General features: G+C 43.6%; 1 protein-coding gene across 2 annotated transcripts in view; it reads left to right on the top strand.

The window, feature by feature from the left end:
* Positions 1–2,019: 2,019 nt before the first annotated feature.
* ATP6V0A4 (ATPase H+ transporting V0 subunit a4) overlaps positions 2,020–16,375 on the top strand; it is a 33,742-nt gene continuing 19,386 nt past the window's right edge. The window contains exons 1-10 of one of the 2 annotated variants that reach the window (XM_081929205.1): positions 2,020–2,201; positions 3,234–3,366; positions 5,509–5,587; positions 6,712–6,806; positions 7,604–7,729; positions 9,433–9,527; positions 10,977–11,103; positions 11,262–11,344; positions 15,891–15,984; positions 16,073–16,285. In XM_081929205.1, the coding sequence (XP_081785331.1) occupies positions 2,113–2,201; positions 3,234–3,366; positions 5,509–5,587; positions 6,712–6,806; positions 7,604–7,729; positions 9,433–9,527; positions 10,977–11,103; positions 11,262–11,344; positions 15,891–15,984; positions 16,073–16,285 (1,134 nt within the window). In that variant the 5' untranslated portion in view covers positions 2,020–2,112. Of the gene's footprint in view, positions 2,202–3,233; positions 3,367–5,508; positions 5,588–6,711; positions 6,807–7,603; positions 7,730–9,432; positions 9,528–10,976; positions 11,104–11,261; positions 11,345–15,890; positions 15,985–16,072; positions 16,286–16,375 lie in introns of those variants that run through there. The other variant, XM_081929206.1, reaches the window with a different exon arrangement.

Consider the following 16,375-nt stretch of genomic DNA (forward strand, 5'->3'; position numbering starts at 1 on the left):
GAATGATTATTGCTTTTCATAAACTGATGTGGATGAGGGATATGAATTGCATTTTAATCCAGAGGTGAGGAGCGATATGGGATCAGTTTAGCAATATTTATTCTTGAACTCTGCATGTGTGTAGGACAGCCCATGGACTTAAAAGGCTGCCTTTGTGCTCTTAGCATCGTTGAGGGTGCTTTGGATATGTGTAGTAAGGTCAAAATTTCAGGCGAATTACATTTATTGTCGAGTATACTGTATCCACTTCACGCAGGGAAGAATCATATCTTGGTGGCAGAGGGCATGCTTTGCATCCACAAAGCCCAGATTCAGGTCCTGGTATCATCCATTAAAGGGAGCAGATATCAGGTGATAGTAAAAAAGGTATTCCTGAGACTATAGAGAACAGCTGAGTCAGATTAGACAGTACTGGCAGAGAGGGGCACATATTACGACCCAGTATAGAGCAGCTTCTTGGGATTTTACTTCTGTATGTTGGCTGTGGATTGTGCCCTTAACCATTAAGGATGAATGTCTGGTAAATTTCAGTTTTAAAGTTTCTAGTCCTTGTAACCGTATAAAGCAAAAGCCTCTCTAAATGCTTTTATTATTATTATTATTTTAAATACATATTAAGTTTGAAGCTGAGATCTTAAGCCAGGATGGGCTTAAGATACTGAAAATGGGGGATGTGTTAGGTTGGTGGAAACCCATGAAGGAATCTGGACTTCATTCCTAGAATGCTCTGTTTAAAAGAGTGAAGAAAGTACATGGGGGCCCTTGTCTCTCCACAACTCTCTGCCCTCCTATCGCTTCTTTCTCAGTTTTGTTGATTTGTTTTGTAGTGGTGGAGGAGAGAAGGGATGGGGTGTGATCCTTAAAATGTCAGAATAGTCTTTAAACGCCCATTCAAGATCCTGTATTGAGCATTTAGGGTGCGTACCTTATTTCTATTATTTTGGGTCATCAATATTGTGTGTTTAAATGTTGGAACTCGCCCCTGGGACTTTGGGGAGAAGGGCAGGTCATAAATTCGGTAATAGCAACACCAATTAATAATAGTAATAACGACGACAACAACAATTTATTTAACTTATTTGGAATCTGACAAAACCATGGATAAGGAGCCTGAAAGCAAGCCCCTTCCCTTCTTTCAAAGCCCCCAATTATTGTCCTTCGCATGCCCATTCTGTGCCACGGTCTGGTGGTGCACAATGCTACAACCCTGCTGAAATTAAACAGTTCCTGATCTGGTTAGTGACTGGATGGAAGGGTCTAGAACAGCACAATCTGAAACTCTGCTTTTCCAAGGCTTCTGACCACGTGCAGAGACAGTTGCATGCATGTAGGCACTGTTCTGGCATGCAAAGAAATAAATGTAGGTGAGGGTCATCTAGGCTTGTTTTGTCTACTTGGGCTGGTAGCATCTCTCCATAGTCTTAGGCACAGCCTGCCCCCCCCTTTACCTGCTACCTGATCCCTTTTAACTGGGGGTGCCATGAACTGAACCTGAGAGTTTCTGGGTGCCAGTGGTGTGTTGTACCATTGAGCTATAGTTCCTCACCAAATTTATGTAGATTAATTCAATGAGGCAGGACTACCTAATGGAAGATTCTCTAGCATACATCTAGGATCCCTTCTCTGGGCTGGGGGTGAACACTTAATTGCGAACTCAGCTGATGCATGCCAAAACAACATGGTAGCCAAAGTGGGGCCAAGAGGAAGTTTTCCACAGCCTCCAAAGTTTGCAAAAGTACACAGGTGAAAGAACTTAATGGGTCTAATGCCAATAACCCAAAATAAGACCAGTGAGAAGGGCTGGGTATTCTACCCTGCAGTGTTTTGCTTCAGGTGAAACTTGTGAGCTTCTGATTCTGAACAGCTGCAGGAAGTAAAATTAAATGATGGTTAGGGCAGATTACAGACAGCATGGATGGAAAAGAACTAAGGGTCTTACAGGCCTTGACAGGCAGCCTTCTTCTCCTGCTCTGTTTTCCAAGGTAAAGAGTCATGGAAGCTTCTCAATTCTGCATGTCTGCCTCCTTCCCTGAAGGGGATGCTGCGACATCCCAGTTCTTCCGCCAAATTTCTCCCAGAACCCTCTTGTTCCCCTTCCTTGCAGAAGCAGGAATGGGACAGAAAGGAAAGGAAAGCTTTTGGGAGGCGTGGAGGAAGTTGCTACAGAGCAGGCCCTCTTTTTATACCTGTTTACCCTCAGGGTTTGTTCTCTTCTTTTGACACCTCCCCATTCTTACACAGCTAGGAAGTTTGCAGCATGAGGGGTGGCAAGCAATTGAAATAATAGGCCTGGGAGGGGAAATCACAGGCCACTGGCTCCCAAGAGAATCTAACAGTGAATACTAGTGATTCATTCAGATTCTGAAATATACTTTCCAGTGGTATCCTAAGCTGTTGCTGAACGTTGGTTCTTTAAAAAAATCGCATGTTAGGGCCTAGGAAGAAACTTGCAGTATTTTTCTAGATGTGGACAACATTTACATTAATTAAAGGAGGGGCTGTCTCTGATATTCTTTCCCCCAAAATTATGATTTATTGTAGTAAGACACCAGAATAAAAATGGAATTTTAAAATATATGTGCTTAACCCTCAGTCTTTTAAAAATATGCCTTTACTTATTAGCTATAGCCTTACTTGATTAATCTACTAGTCATATGACTTAAACCTTACAGTCTTAATTTTAAAAAACTAGCACCTGTTCTGGTGTATACTGAATTAGCGCTCCTATCTTTCGTTGGAAAAGCATTGCTGTCTACCTCAGAGATAGAGAATCTGTTGTTGTTTTGGGCTACGACTCTCAACATCCCTGACCCTTGCCATGCTGGCTGAGGCTGATGGGAGTTGGAGTCTAAACATCTGGAAGGCCACATGTTCACACACCTGCTCTGCTTTATATGGGAAAATGGATCTTGCATACTGGAATTCTAAATAATTTAATTTTACTATGTGCTAGAGAGAGAGAGAGAGAGAGAGAGAGAGAGAGAGAGAGAGAGAGAGAGAATATAAGTGTGTGTTTGTGTGTGTGTGTGTGTATGAATTCATTATACATTTAATCATGCCCATTAATTTCAGTGGATCGAATCTGAGTAGGACTAAGCTTGGATGCAACCCCGGTGATACTACCGTAGCAAAACATCTTTCTTGGTCAGTGCTACCAGCCCTCATGGAGGGAGCTTGCAGTCCTTATACAGAGCTATCGTTTTCAGCATTTCTCTCAATATCCCCCACAGAAGAAGAAGAACATGCAAGATGGCGTCAGTGTTCAGAAGCGAAGAGATGTGCCTGTCGCAGCTTTTCCTACAGGTGGAGTCTGCTTATTGCTGCGTGGCAGAGCTTGGAGAGCTGGGCCTGGTTCAGTTCAGAGATGTGAGTAGACATGGGAACCTGTGGGGTGGGGAAGTGGTGTTGGTTGCACTCCCAAGAACCAGCAGCAAGGGTTAGAAGGTTCTTCAGAAGGTTTTCTTGCACTTATATGTACGCGGTGCCTTTTCTGTCACCATTCAGCCCCATGTAGAGTGGATTGCTATAGCCTAGATGCGAGGTTACCAGATCATGTACTGCTGTAGCCAGGCTATTCTGGTTCAGGAAGGGCCAAACTGGAAATAGGCTCTCCTGGCCACTGAGGCTACATGGACCTCAAGGGACAGCAGTGGCTCTAGGAGATAAGAACCGTTTTTTTCAGGGGCAACTCCATCTAGAGTTGTATACCTAGTTTCTCCATCTTGTTGCGATTCAGCCTCAGTTTATTGGCCCTCATCCACCTCATTATGTCCTCTAGACACCAAAACACTTTTCTTCGGGCTCGTCCACACTTCCTGCTTTCTCTGTGCCTAGAAAGCATGGGTTCGAGAGCGGTCTTCAGTGCTGCATCAGAGCAAACAACAATCCAGACAAAACCCAGATTGCTGTTTGCTCTGATTGAGAGCTAAAGAGCAGTTTTCACGGGGGGGGGGGGGGAGCAGCAGGACAAGATCAAGTGTGCTTAAGGCCCAAGACCAATCAGCTTCTTCTGATATTATAGAATCATAGAATTGTAGAGCTGGAAGGCACTCTGAGGATCATCTAGGGCAACCCTCTGCAATGCATGAATCCGATGCTTGAGATGCTTCAGACAGTTGATCTGGGTTGCATACGCAATGCATTTAACACACACACGTACACCCCTCAAGGAATCCTGGGAATTGTCCTTTTTAAGGGTGCTGGGAATTGTAGCTGAAGTTCCCAGGATTCTTTGGGGAAAACATGATTTGCTTTAAATGTATGCTGCCAAGACCTGCCAAGGAAAATGAAGAATATATTTATGTATGCGACAATGGTGGCAAGTGTTTTAATAGCACAAGGATGGAAGAATGAAAAAATCCCAACAAAAGAACAGTGGCAAGAGAAATTGATGGACTATGTGGAATTGGCAAAACTGATGCACAAACTATGTGACCAGGATAACTGTGACTTTAAAGAAGAATGGGAACCTTTTACAAAGTATCTAAAGAATCAACAAAATGAGTTGGACTCCTTGGCAGGTTTTGAATAAACATACACCAATTTATTTGTTAACATAATAGATAGATAGCTTAGAGATTCTTACACTTTTACAATATGCAGAGAACAATATGTGTTAATAAACCAGAAAGAGGAACTGAGGGAAGTCGTAGGGGGTAGGGAGGGAGGATATGTGGGGGTGGGAGGGAAAAATGGGGAAAAATATAATTGTTGAGGTAATTTGTTATGTGAAAACTGTTAATATTTTTTTTAAGAATAAAATAAAAATAAATGTATGCTGTGTATGCAGTCAACTGGAATCCTCACAGGATAACATCAGTCAGTGCTGGACTTTAGGCTCTCAAATTTCAATGGCACCCTTCGCAGCGCTAAAATTCCTCCCCACCTCACATGCTCTGTTCTACAGCATTATTTTGGCGCCCCCTGCAGGGCAGCGCCCAGTGCAAGTGCACTGGCTATGCTACCCTAAAACCACCTCTGCTTCAATCCTTAGTGGCGAGGCCATTCTAAATTCATTTTGTTGTGGTTGGATTAATTTTTAATATTTTTTTTTTGCAAATACGTACAAATCAAAACTTACAAACTTGAAAAAGAAAAAAGAAATTAAGATTACAAAAGAAAGAGAAAAGAAAAAAGAAAATCAGAAATATAAATTAATATCATACACTGATACTGTTAAATCTTAATAAAGAAAAAAGAAAATCATAAATAAAATGACATTGTTATTCATTGTTAAACTAATACTTTACAGATCAAACACATATGTTTTAAACAATTACCTCTTCCGTGTCATCCATTTTCCTAATGAACTAACATTTCTTAAATATTTCAATTTTTTTCGTGTTTTTTGTTCTTTCATTCTTTAGTCTTCCGTCAGTCTCACAACAGTTCATTATTCCTAATTGAAACTAACTTACCTGTATTTCAGTGCATCCCTCGGCTTGGTATGAGGGAGGTTTTTTCCCACTTTTGCAGAGTTACTAATTTTTATTATTAATATTTATTTAGTTGAACGCAAATGTGAACAGCTTCCAGCGAAAATTTGTGAATGAAGTCAGAAGATGCGAATCCCTGGAAAGGATCCTTCGTAAGTAGACTTGTAACTTTCTCCTTGTGCTATTCTTCACTAAAATGAGCTACGGAACAGGTTTCTGCTTTATAAAAAGAATAGTAACTCGGGGGTGTAGCAGTAAAAGATGCTGGCTCTTTTTCTGAGAGGTTTTTTTAGCATATTAAAAAAAACAACAACCCAGAAATAGAGTGTAAACAGAAGACAGCATTAGGCTAGATTCAATTCCTGGTATTTTCAGGATACTGTTCCCGCAGGTGGGTGTGGTTTCAGACCCCTTTCACAATGGATTTGTTTTGTAATTTACTAAACAGGCCATTATTCACCACTGGGCTATCTCTTCCCTTGACATGGTCCACAGCAGAGAGCCACCAACCTTTTTGAGCCCATTTTGGGCCCATTTGCAAATAGGAGAAGTTGTTATAGACATCCTACACAGACCCCAAACAAATAATAATAATAATAATAATAATAATAATAATAATAACAACTTTTTATTTATACCCTGCCCTCCCCGGACAGAGCTGGGCTCAGGGCGGCTAACACCAATAAAATCACAGTAAAAACATAAGCGGGGGAGACCAATTTAAAATACAGGTTAAATTGCAATTTAAAATGCAGCCTCATTTTAAAAGCGGAGGGAAACATAAGGGTCAGACTGAGTCCAAACCAAAGGCCAGGCAGAACAGCTCTGTCTTGCAGGCCCTGCAGAAAGATGTCAAGTCCCGCAGGGCCCTAGTCTCTTGTGACAGAGCATTCCACCAAGTCGGGGCCAGTACTGAAATGGCCCTGGCCCTAGTTGAGACCAATCTAACCACCTTGTGACCTGGGACCTCCAAAATGTTGTCATTTGTGGACCTTAAGGTCCTCCATGGGGCATACCCAGGAGAGGCGGTCCCGTAGGTACGTAGGTCCTAGGCCACACCAAACACACCACACCCTATTTTATTGGCTACAACTGAATGCTTCTTTCGAGCTTCATTTAAGAGGGGTGGGGAGGGACCTTCTGGGAGCCAAGGAAGACCTCTGGGGGTCCATGCACACCCGTGGGTACCATGTTGGTGACACTTGACGCATAGTATAGCACTGTTTTACATTCAGGTGAAAATTAGATGGCACCTTTCTTTCTGGTTTGCTCACAGGCTTTCTGGAGAGTGAGATGGGGGATGATATAGTGCTTTTCAAGCCTGAAAAATGCCCAGAGACACCGCTACCTCGAGAAATGATTGACTTAGAGGTAAGGAGTTTGGGACTGGTACATGCATGTGCCAGTCATGTGCTGGGGAAGTGTTGTGTGTGGCATTGGCAGTTGACCCACCGTTGGAACCTGCTTGCTCAGTTTTTTGTGACATTTTTGTTGGTCTTCCAAAAAAGGCATTCCCAGTGGCTTTCCATCATGAGAACATATGAACATTATTGGATCATCAAGCTATAAAGTACTCTCTCTTATCTCTCCTGTGTCTCTGGTATAATCTCTATTGATATCTCATATAATGAGAAATGAAAAGGGACCTATGCCTGAGAGTAGCCAATTTGGTGCCTACCATATGTTATTAGACTGTACCTCCCATTGTCTCTGACCATTGGCCATACTGGCTGGGGCTGATGGGAGTTGGAGTCCAACATTATCTAGAGAACCCTAGTTTCCCCATTCTGATTTTAGGATTGCAGCCTGAATGAGTTAAGAAAATTAGGAGAACTCTGGACCCTAAAACAGCCTGTGCTAGATCTGCTAGACTAGAGATTCACCGTCACCATTCATCATTTTAGCTAATGTTAGTGAAAGGAAGATTTGTTGTGTTTCCTGTTACTTGTTTTAGTGTCTACACATATCTTGAGTAATCCATGAATAATTCATTCTCGGGAACAGCGCTGAGATTTTAATATTCACGGCAAGATTGCCTAACATGCTGAGACGTATTTTGAAATGTTTACCGTGTAATAATCCATCTTTATAGTGATCTGTTTTGTCAGCAGTGAGGTGCATGAAAGAATAATTGGGCATGCCTTTTGTTTTGCTCTGGGTATAAACAGGGAGTTTTGGAGAAACTGGAGGCTGAGCTGGAGGAGGCTAACAAGAATCTGCAGGCACTGAGGCAGAACTTTCTGGAACTCACTGAACTGAAACATCTCCTGAAGAAAACTCAGGACTTCTTTGAGGTGAGGTGATTTTCAAATACACTGTTGGCTTCTCAGAACATTCTGCTAGTTGGAAGCAACCTCTTAATTATTTGTTTGAAGCCCTGTGGGAAATCTTGGGCCTGTGGGCAGAATGTGGCCCACCAAGCCTCTCTCTGTGGCCCTCAGAACTCTCCCTAGCCACACACCCTTCCTAGTCACGCCCTCCTTGAATGTTTTTGCCTTGCTGGGATGCATCCTTGAACTCTGAAAATGCTTCTTGCTTACTTGAGTGGAGGATAGAGATTTGGGTGTGTGCCACACTTAACTCCATTAAACCCCTCCATTTTTGCCTATGTCTCTGGCCACCATTGACATTTGGCCCCCGGAAAGCTGCTCGGTCAGGAATGTGGCCCTCAGATGGCTAAATATAGTAGATGTGATAAGTGCCCAAACAGAATTTTTCTGGCCACGTTATGAACTTGAGATGAAAGAATGCTAGCTCTCCATTTCAATGGTCCTAATTATTCTGCTGCTTACCCTTTCCTAGTCAGTCAGCTGCCCTGCTCAGCTGGTGCCCTCTTGCTTGGGCTCAGAAATTGCCTGCAGGAACTAAGGAATTCTGGGACTTGCAGCTCTTGAGAAAATACATCACATACGGCAGCATAATCTCTATAATCTCTCAAACTCCCAAGTCTAGTTTTAATTGTCCTTTAAAAAATGCCTATGTGCTATAGTTTGATGAAGGTAAGGGAAAGGGAAAGGGACCCCGACCATTAGGTCCTGTCATGGCCGACTCCGGGGTTGTGGTGCTCATCTCGCTTTACTGGCCGAGGGAGCCGATGTACAGCTTCCAGGTCATGTGGCCAGCATGACTAAGCCGCTTCTGGCGAACCAGAGCAGCGCACGGAAACGCCGTTTACCTTCCCGCCGGAGCGGTACCTATTTATCTACTTGCACTTTGATGTGCTTTCGAACAGCTAGGTTGGCAGGAGCAGGGACCAAGCAACAGGAGCTCATCCCGTCGCGGGGATTCGAACTGCCGACCTTCTGATCAGCAAGTCCTAGGCTCTGTGGTTTAACCCACAGTGCCACCCGCGTCCCTCTTTGATGAGGGTACAGAGGCTTATGAAGACAGAAGTGCCTGGCGTGCTCTGGTCCATGGGCTCACAAAGAGTCGGACACGACTAAACAACAAACAGAGGCTTATATATTTAGAGATCCCCAGCCTGGCTGATACCTCACAGAATTACAGTTCCCAGGAAAGAACAAATGTCTGCTTAACTAGATGATGCTGAACTCCAACTCCTACCATCCCTTGGCCATTGGCTGGGGCTGATGGGAGTTGGAGTTCAGCAATATCTGGAGGACCACAGGTTCCCTACCTCTACTCTGATAGCCGCCATTTTGGTGCCAGGTTCAGACACATTTTAAATGATATTTTAATTGGAACTGCCTTTCTGCCCACCTTAGCCTAATGTTTTTAGCCTTTTTTTTTTTTTTAAAAAAAAACCCTTTAGATTTTAAAAACCAAAAGATTGTTTGTGGTTAGTTTTTGCTTTTAAACATTGTGTTCATGCGACGTCTGAATAGTTTTGTTCACATTTTTTTGTACCCTACCCTGGAATCTCATGTTGAAGCGAGGTTCATAAATATTTTAAATAATGATATATTCATACATAAATCCTTCTGTTCCGTGAACTTTCAAATTAGACCTGTAGGATAAATTTAATTCCTGATTTCAGACGGAAACTAATTTGCCTGATGATTTCTTCAATGAAGACACCTCCGGGCTGTTGGAGTTAAGAAGCACACCTGCAGCTGTGGCTGCAAAACTGGGGTTAGTATCATTTGTGCTGATTTAAGTTCTCTTAGAAAGCTCAATATGTGGAACTAAGTGAGGGAATCAGGAAATTAGTCAGGAGGAGAAAGTCAGTGACACAGAGGAAAGGCACATGATGGATCTACACACGACGTTATAAATAAGTCAGAAATTAAATTGTTATGGCAGAAGAAAAAACCCTATGTAAAAACGCTATAGAAAGGTTTTGTGTTCTCTGGCGCCATCTGGTGTTGCATGTTTATAACGCATTCAAATAACTTTTTTTTACTAATGTTCACAGTTTGAGGGAATATAGGCTGGGAAAGGCACGTTTACAGTGGAACCTCTATTTGTGACCATAATCTGTTCTGGAGGTCCATCTGGAGGTCAAAACGGGTCATGGGAGAGGCGCCGTTGTGTGCAGGCGCAGGCGGCGATTCCCCGCTTCTGCGCATGTGCGAAGGGCAATTGCCACCCCTGCGCATACACAAACGGCGGCACACCCGCCGGTTACTTCCAGGTTTGTCGCGACTTGGAATGACTGTAAGAGGAGGTGGTGGTAAGCAGAGGTTCAACTGTATTCTGTAGCAATAGACTTTAGTTCAACACAACTCTGGACACTTCATCAGTTGAAGAGTCTAGAATATTTTAACTGATCAACCTGATCTAGTTGAATGGCTAGTACCTTGAGGAGGATTTTTCTTTGATATTCCTAGCCCTACATTAGTTGCAGAGGTGGAGCTTTGTTGCTAAGTTGCAAACCTACCTTGTGTTTTATATGTAGGGAGTAAATTGGGGAAGTATATTTAATCCTGAAGTCCCACGTTATGTGGGAAACTACCAAAGAAACGGCTGGCTGCCTGAATTTAAGAAGCACGGGGCTTGACTCACTCTCTAGCCAAAAGAGCCCCCAGCAGCGTTTAAAAATACAAGTTTATGCAGGGTTTGTGAAGCATGGGAAATATAGGTTATTAGACTTTTAAATACCCCATTTTTGACACTTACAACATGCCCCTGCATTGCACCTCCATCTCTACCCCTTTTTCCGTGAATAGACTACATACTTTAGTAAGTTTAAATACAGTGGTTACATATGCTTCAGGTTACATACGCTTCAGGATACAGACTCCGCTAACCCAGAAATAGTGCTTCAGGTTAAGAACTATGCTTCAGGATGATAACAGAAATCGTGCTTCGGTGGCGCGGTGGCAGCAGGAGGCCCCATTAGCTAAAGTGGTGCTTCAGGTTAAGAACAGTTTCAGGTTAAGAACGGACCTCCGGAACGAATTAAGTACTTAACCTGCAGTACCACTGTACTTTACTTACATAATTGGAGGTCTCATTCATGCGTCAGCCAACGCTGCAACACAGCCAATAACTTCACGAGTACAAAACACAAATATGTGTAGTGCTTAGCGTGGAGAGGGTTGACTCGTGACATATCCCTTCTGTTTGTGTGACACGCAGATTCATAGCTGGCGTGATCAAAAGGGAAAGAATGGTGCCTTTTGAGCGTCTGCTGTGGAGAGCCTGCCGAGGAAATATCTATCTGAAGTTCAGCGAAATGGACACACCCCTGGAGGATCCGATCACTGTAGGTGGAGATGGTTTAAAAAACAAAACAACCCAAAAATTTTTTTGTCACTTCTGCTGTTGTGTTTGGTATGCACAGTGCCATTAAATTGCAAGCGTAGTATTTCGTCGGCTGCGACTATTTTAAAATTCCACTTGGGTTGCATTTATTTTCTCCAGAAAGAAGAGATGAAAAAGAATGTGTTCATTATCTTCTATCAAGGGGAGCAACTCAGACAGAAAATCAAGAAGATTTGTGAAGGGTAAGGGGAAATGTGCTGTTGAGAAAGCAGTGCTGGCTGTAACGGAGGTGTTTTTTCTATTGTGATAAACAAGAGATTGGGACAGAACTAAGAATCCTGTGCGGAGTGGCATTTCCCTCCCCCATCCACCCCCCCACCCCCGTCTTCCACACACAGAAACCAACTGGAGCAACAGCTGAATCTTACTTTAGCCCTGGGGATGTGGGACAGCACCCTTCACCACACCTGAGGACAGCAAGATACTTAGTGGGGTGCGTTGCAGGCTGTGTGGCACATATAGCTTTTCCTTCCAACACCTCCCTGCCTCACTCTGCCTAATGATAGGGCCGGTCGTGACTAAATAGGTTCATCTCTCAAACCTGAGCATGAGGCAACCAGTCCACTTTGCAAAACTGTACCTCCTGCCTTTATCCCTCATCATAAGGTCACCTACCTCATTTGTCTAATGGTAGGGCTGGCCAAGACTAAGGCCCTGCGCATACCCTGCTTTTTTAAACACGTTTCTTCCCCCAAAGAATCCCGAGAACTGTAGTTTTTAAGGAGTTGTAGCTCTGTGAAGTGCAAACTACAGTTCCCAGGATTCTTTGGGGTGTTGTGTGTATGTTTTAAATGGGCTTTAAATGTATGGTGTGTCCTTGGCCTTAATAAGCCCATCTTATCATTCCCTGAGTGGTAGGAAACTAGTCCACAAGGCACCATCCTACTTCCTAGCTCTAGCAGTCATTTTCTTTTTTTTCTTTTTTAAATAATTTTTTATTGAAGAAATTTTAACATAATCAAACATTCAAATTACATTTTACAATTTCCATTAAACCCCCCTCCCCGGCGACTTCTAGCAGTCATTTTCAATAACTTCTGACTCAACTTCAGGAAGAACTTGATGGTGCTACGAGCTGTTCGGCAGCACTGGGTCGGAAGGTGGTTGACTATCCTTCATTGGAGGTTTTTACCGTATTTTTCATCTCCACAAGACACACTTTTTTCCTCCTAAAAAGTAAGGGGAAATGTCTGTGCGTCTTATGGAGCAAATGTGTGGTCGATCGCTGGCTCCCTTTCCAGCCCCGTCCCCTTGCCCAGGCCTCCATTGTTGAATGTTCTGCAGACGGAGGCTGTTTGTTTCCCCAGCGACATGTGACTGGCTGATTGGATTATCTGTCTGGAAACTGTAGAAACGGCACCCTTTCCTTTCCTAAAGAAGCTGCAGAACTGTGAGCTGTACCCCATAAAAACAGGATTTTTTCCCTTTGCAAAGTAAGCTCAACAACTTTGAGCTGATCCTCAAAAAGGGCTTTTCCCCTTTGCAAAACAAGCTGCACAACTGTGAGCTGATCCCCCAAAAAAACAGGGCTTTCCCCCTTTCCTCCTCTAAAAACTAGGTGTGTCTTATGGTCAGGTGCGTCTTATGCAGCGAAAAATACGGTAAGCAGAGGTTGGGTATCCCATCTGTCAAGGAGTCATTAACTGTGATTCCTGCATTGCTGGGGTTGGGAGTTGATGACCATTCCAGCAGCACAATTCTATGATTCTGTAGGTCAGAATCATGCCCAAACTGGGTGTGTGCTGCTGTAGTCTATTGGAGATTCTGGCACATTGTTTTTGACAAGATGCAAATACAAATAGCTAATAGGCATCTGAGAAAGCAGTACAACTCCAGCAGTGCAAGAGCTTGCGCCTCTTGTTTTTACTGCAAGTTGTTTTTAATTAGTGTCATTGCTCTGCCAGTTTCACGCGTGGCAAATCCACACGCAGACCTATCAAAATATATAAAGTGGAATAAAAAATAGTGGGTGTTACCTGCATCCTCCTCTCTTTAACTTGGATGATGCTGACTGCTTCAGCAGATCTATCCGCCTGAGAGGGGCTCCCCAACGAATTCTCCTTGAGTTTTCTTCACCTCGCATGTGCCATTAGGGTAAAAGTGACATTCTGTATGCAAAAGGGCTGTTAGAAGATCAAAGCCAAGTTACTGCGATCGTGTGGGAAAAGTACCAAATCTGTGGGCTGCAGTAAAGAGGAATAATCTTTCAGGCACGATTTAAAAGTCTAATTTGAAGATGGGTTCAGAACTCAGAAGCATATGAAACAGAAAAAAATAATGAAAAAGGGCTAGGAAGCTTGAGGCTTTCTTTTATTTTTTAGAATATTTTGTTGGAGATCCCATTTCAGAGTTGAAATTGGAGCAAAGATTAATTATTCTTTCGTAGCGCTTTCTGCCTAAAATCAAGGAGCAAAGTATTATTGACTCTGCCTTGTACTCTGGTTCATGCATATGCAAGGACTGTCTTGTAATCAGATGGTAGCTTGGCAAACAATAGACGGTCCAGCCAGTCCGTGCATTATTGGAGAAAAAGATGTGGTACTTCAGGCAAGCTTATTATGGCTACTGTGTACTCGTGATTAAGGGATGGGGCTGAAATTTGATTAGATTTGCATTTTAATGCGAGCCTGCCTGATCCGCACTTTAGAAACAGCACACGAATCGAAATGTAGCTATCCTTTGAAATTTCTGCTTTTCCAAATTTTGCCGCACAGTTCGCCAGCCAGAAAAAGAATTGTGCGAAAAGGTGTGTGTTTGTGTGTGTGTTAGGAGAAAGTGTGCATCCGTGAAAATAGCAAAATCATTTGATTTAGGGGAGATTGCTTGCAAAAAAATTATATATTAGGCAAAATGGGGAGAGATATGCACCAAAACTCTTGCAAAATTTGTCAGGACTTAAAAAAAGAAACCCATGAGGTGACCCGAACTTCGGATGGGGCAGGGGGTGGGGAATGTGAAACTAAAAGAAAATTAGATTTGTTCATGCCTATTCATGCTTAAAACGCTTGGTCATGCTGTACCATTGAAATAATACTGTTTTGAGGAGGAAGGAACTTGGAGCATAATAATGTGTTACAGAGAATGTGAAGCTGCCACGGAAAACTATGCCACCCTGTGTGACCCAAGCCTTTGTTGTTTGGAATGGAAAGCACCTTTGCTGTAGTTCTGCATGGAATGAACATACAGAGAGAAGCCTGTTCCCCAGGGTTCCATTACAGTGGTACCTCAGGTTACATACACTTCAGGTTACAGACTCCACTAACCAAGAAATAGTACATCGGGTTAAGAACTTTGCTTCAAGATGAGAACAGAAATCGTACTCCAGCGGCGCGGCAGCAGTGGGAGACCCCATTAGCTAAAGTGGTACCTCAGGTTAAGAACAGTTTCAGGTTAAGAATGGACCTCCGGAACGAATTAAGTTCTTAACCCGAGGTACCACTGTACACTGCAAAGGCTTCCCTTTCCTGACAAGGGTCTGTTTGACTTCCTCGTGGTTCCATTAAGTGCTAGGCAGGCAGCAACTGTTTGAGAGGAACATAAATGCCCCTTGTCTCACTAAGGCAAAGGTTTACATACCCTCCAACATTTCTCTGAAGAAAACAAGGACGTTCTTATTCTTATACTGCACCCATGACTGGGTTGCCCCAACCACTCTGGGCAGCTTCCAACATATATAAAAACATAATAAAACATTAAACATTTTTTAAAAACTTTCTTATGAAGGTCTGCCCTCAGATATCTTCTAAAAGGTGGTATCGTTACTTATCTCCTTGGCTCGGGGGTTGGATAACTGCATACCCTCCAACATTTCTCCAGTGAAAACAGGGACATCCTAAGGAAAAACGGGATATTCTGGGATCAAATCATAAACTGCAATGGCTTCTGTAAATCTGGGACTGTCCCTGGGAAATAGGGACACTTGGAGGGTCTGGGTTTAGGCCACATTCACAAGATACCCCTTTAAACAGTCTAAATTTTCCCCAACTTATTCTGGGAGCTGTAGCTTGTTAGGGGTGCTGAGCGGCTTAACAATCAGAATCTCATCCCAGGGAACTGTGGGAATTGTAGCTCTGGGAGGAGAATAGGGACCACCTAACAGCTCTCGGGACCCTTAACAAACTACCTCTCCCAGAATATTTTGAGGGAAGCTATGATGGTTTAACATGTTATCACAGTGCTTTAAATGAATGGTATGAATGTGGCCTAAGTCCCTGACCCTGAGTGCACCAAGAATTATGCTTACTGTTGGCCGCTAGCAGTCCAAGCACGGCCAAGTGAGTCAGTCACTCTTGTTTTCACCAAAGTCACGACAGAAAAATTGCTGTGATTACTAAGCAGCTTGATGGTGGCCCCTGTTGGCTTATTATTATCATAATTATTATTTTATCTATACCCCGCCCATCTGGCTGGGTTTCCCCAGCCGCTCTGGGCAGCTTACAGCACATTAAAAATGGTAAAACATTAGACATTAAAAATTTCCTGACACAGGGCTGCCTTCAGATGTCTTCTAAAAGTCAGATAGTTGTTCATTTCCTTGACATCTGATGGGAGGGCGTTCCACAGGGCAGGTGCCACCACCGAGAAGGCCCTCTGCCTGGTTCCCTGTAACCTCACTTCTTGCAGTGAGGGAACCGCCAGAAGGCCTTGTTTTCAGGATGTAACAAACACGGTTGTACAAGGATTGTCACTGGCTTGTTTGCTTTCGTTTTGTGTCGTCCCCCCCCCCAGGTTCCGTGCCACGGTGTACCCTTGCCCCGAGTCAGCTGGAGAACGCCGGGAGATGGCTGCTGGTGTGAACACAAGGATTGAGGATCTAAACACAGTAGGTCGCCTTGGGCCTCGTTCCTGTGACTTAGTGGTAGGCCTGGCCTGGCCAGGGTTCTTCATGTATGTATGTCCTCTGTTCTCAGGTGATCACCCAAACTGAGTCCCATCGGCAGGGACTGCTGAAGGAGGCGTCAGTGAACCTGTGGAGCTGGGGGATCAAGGCAAAGAAAATGAAGGCCATCTACCACGTCCTGAATTTGTGCAACATCGACGTCACCCAGCAGTGCGTCATTGCTGAGATCTGGTTCCCTGTGGTGGACGCAGGCGACGTAAAAAGGGCTCTGCATAAGGGAATGGTAAGGGTCTGGGCCCGGAATTCTTTAGCTGATTTCCAGAGGGTCCTCACTAGCATGCTCTGGGGGAATGGCTGAGGGATACAGCAAAAG

The sequence above is a fragment of the Podarcis melisellensis genome, assembly GCF_964234715.1.
Source record: "Podarcis melisellensis genome assembly, chromosome: 10".
In the NCBI taxonomy this organism is placed as follows: Eukaryota; Metazoa; Chordata; class Lepidosauria; order Squamata; family Lacertidae; genus Podarcis; species Podarcis melisellensis.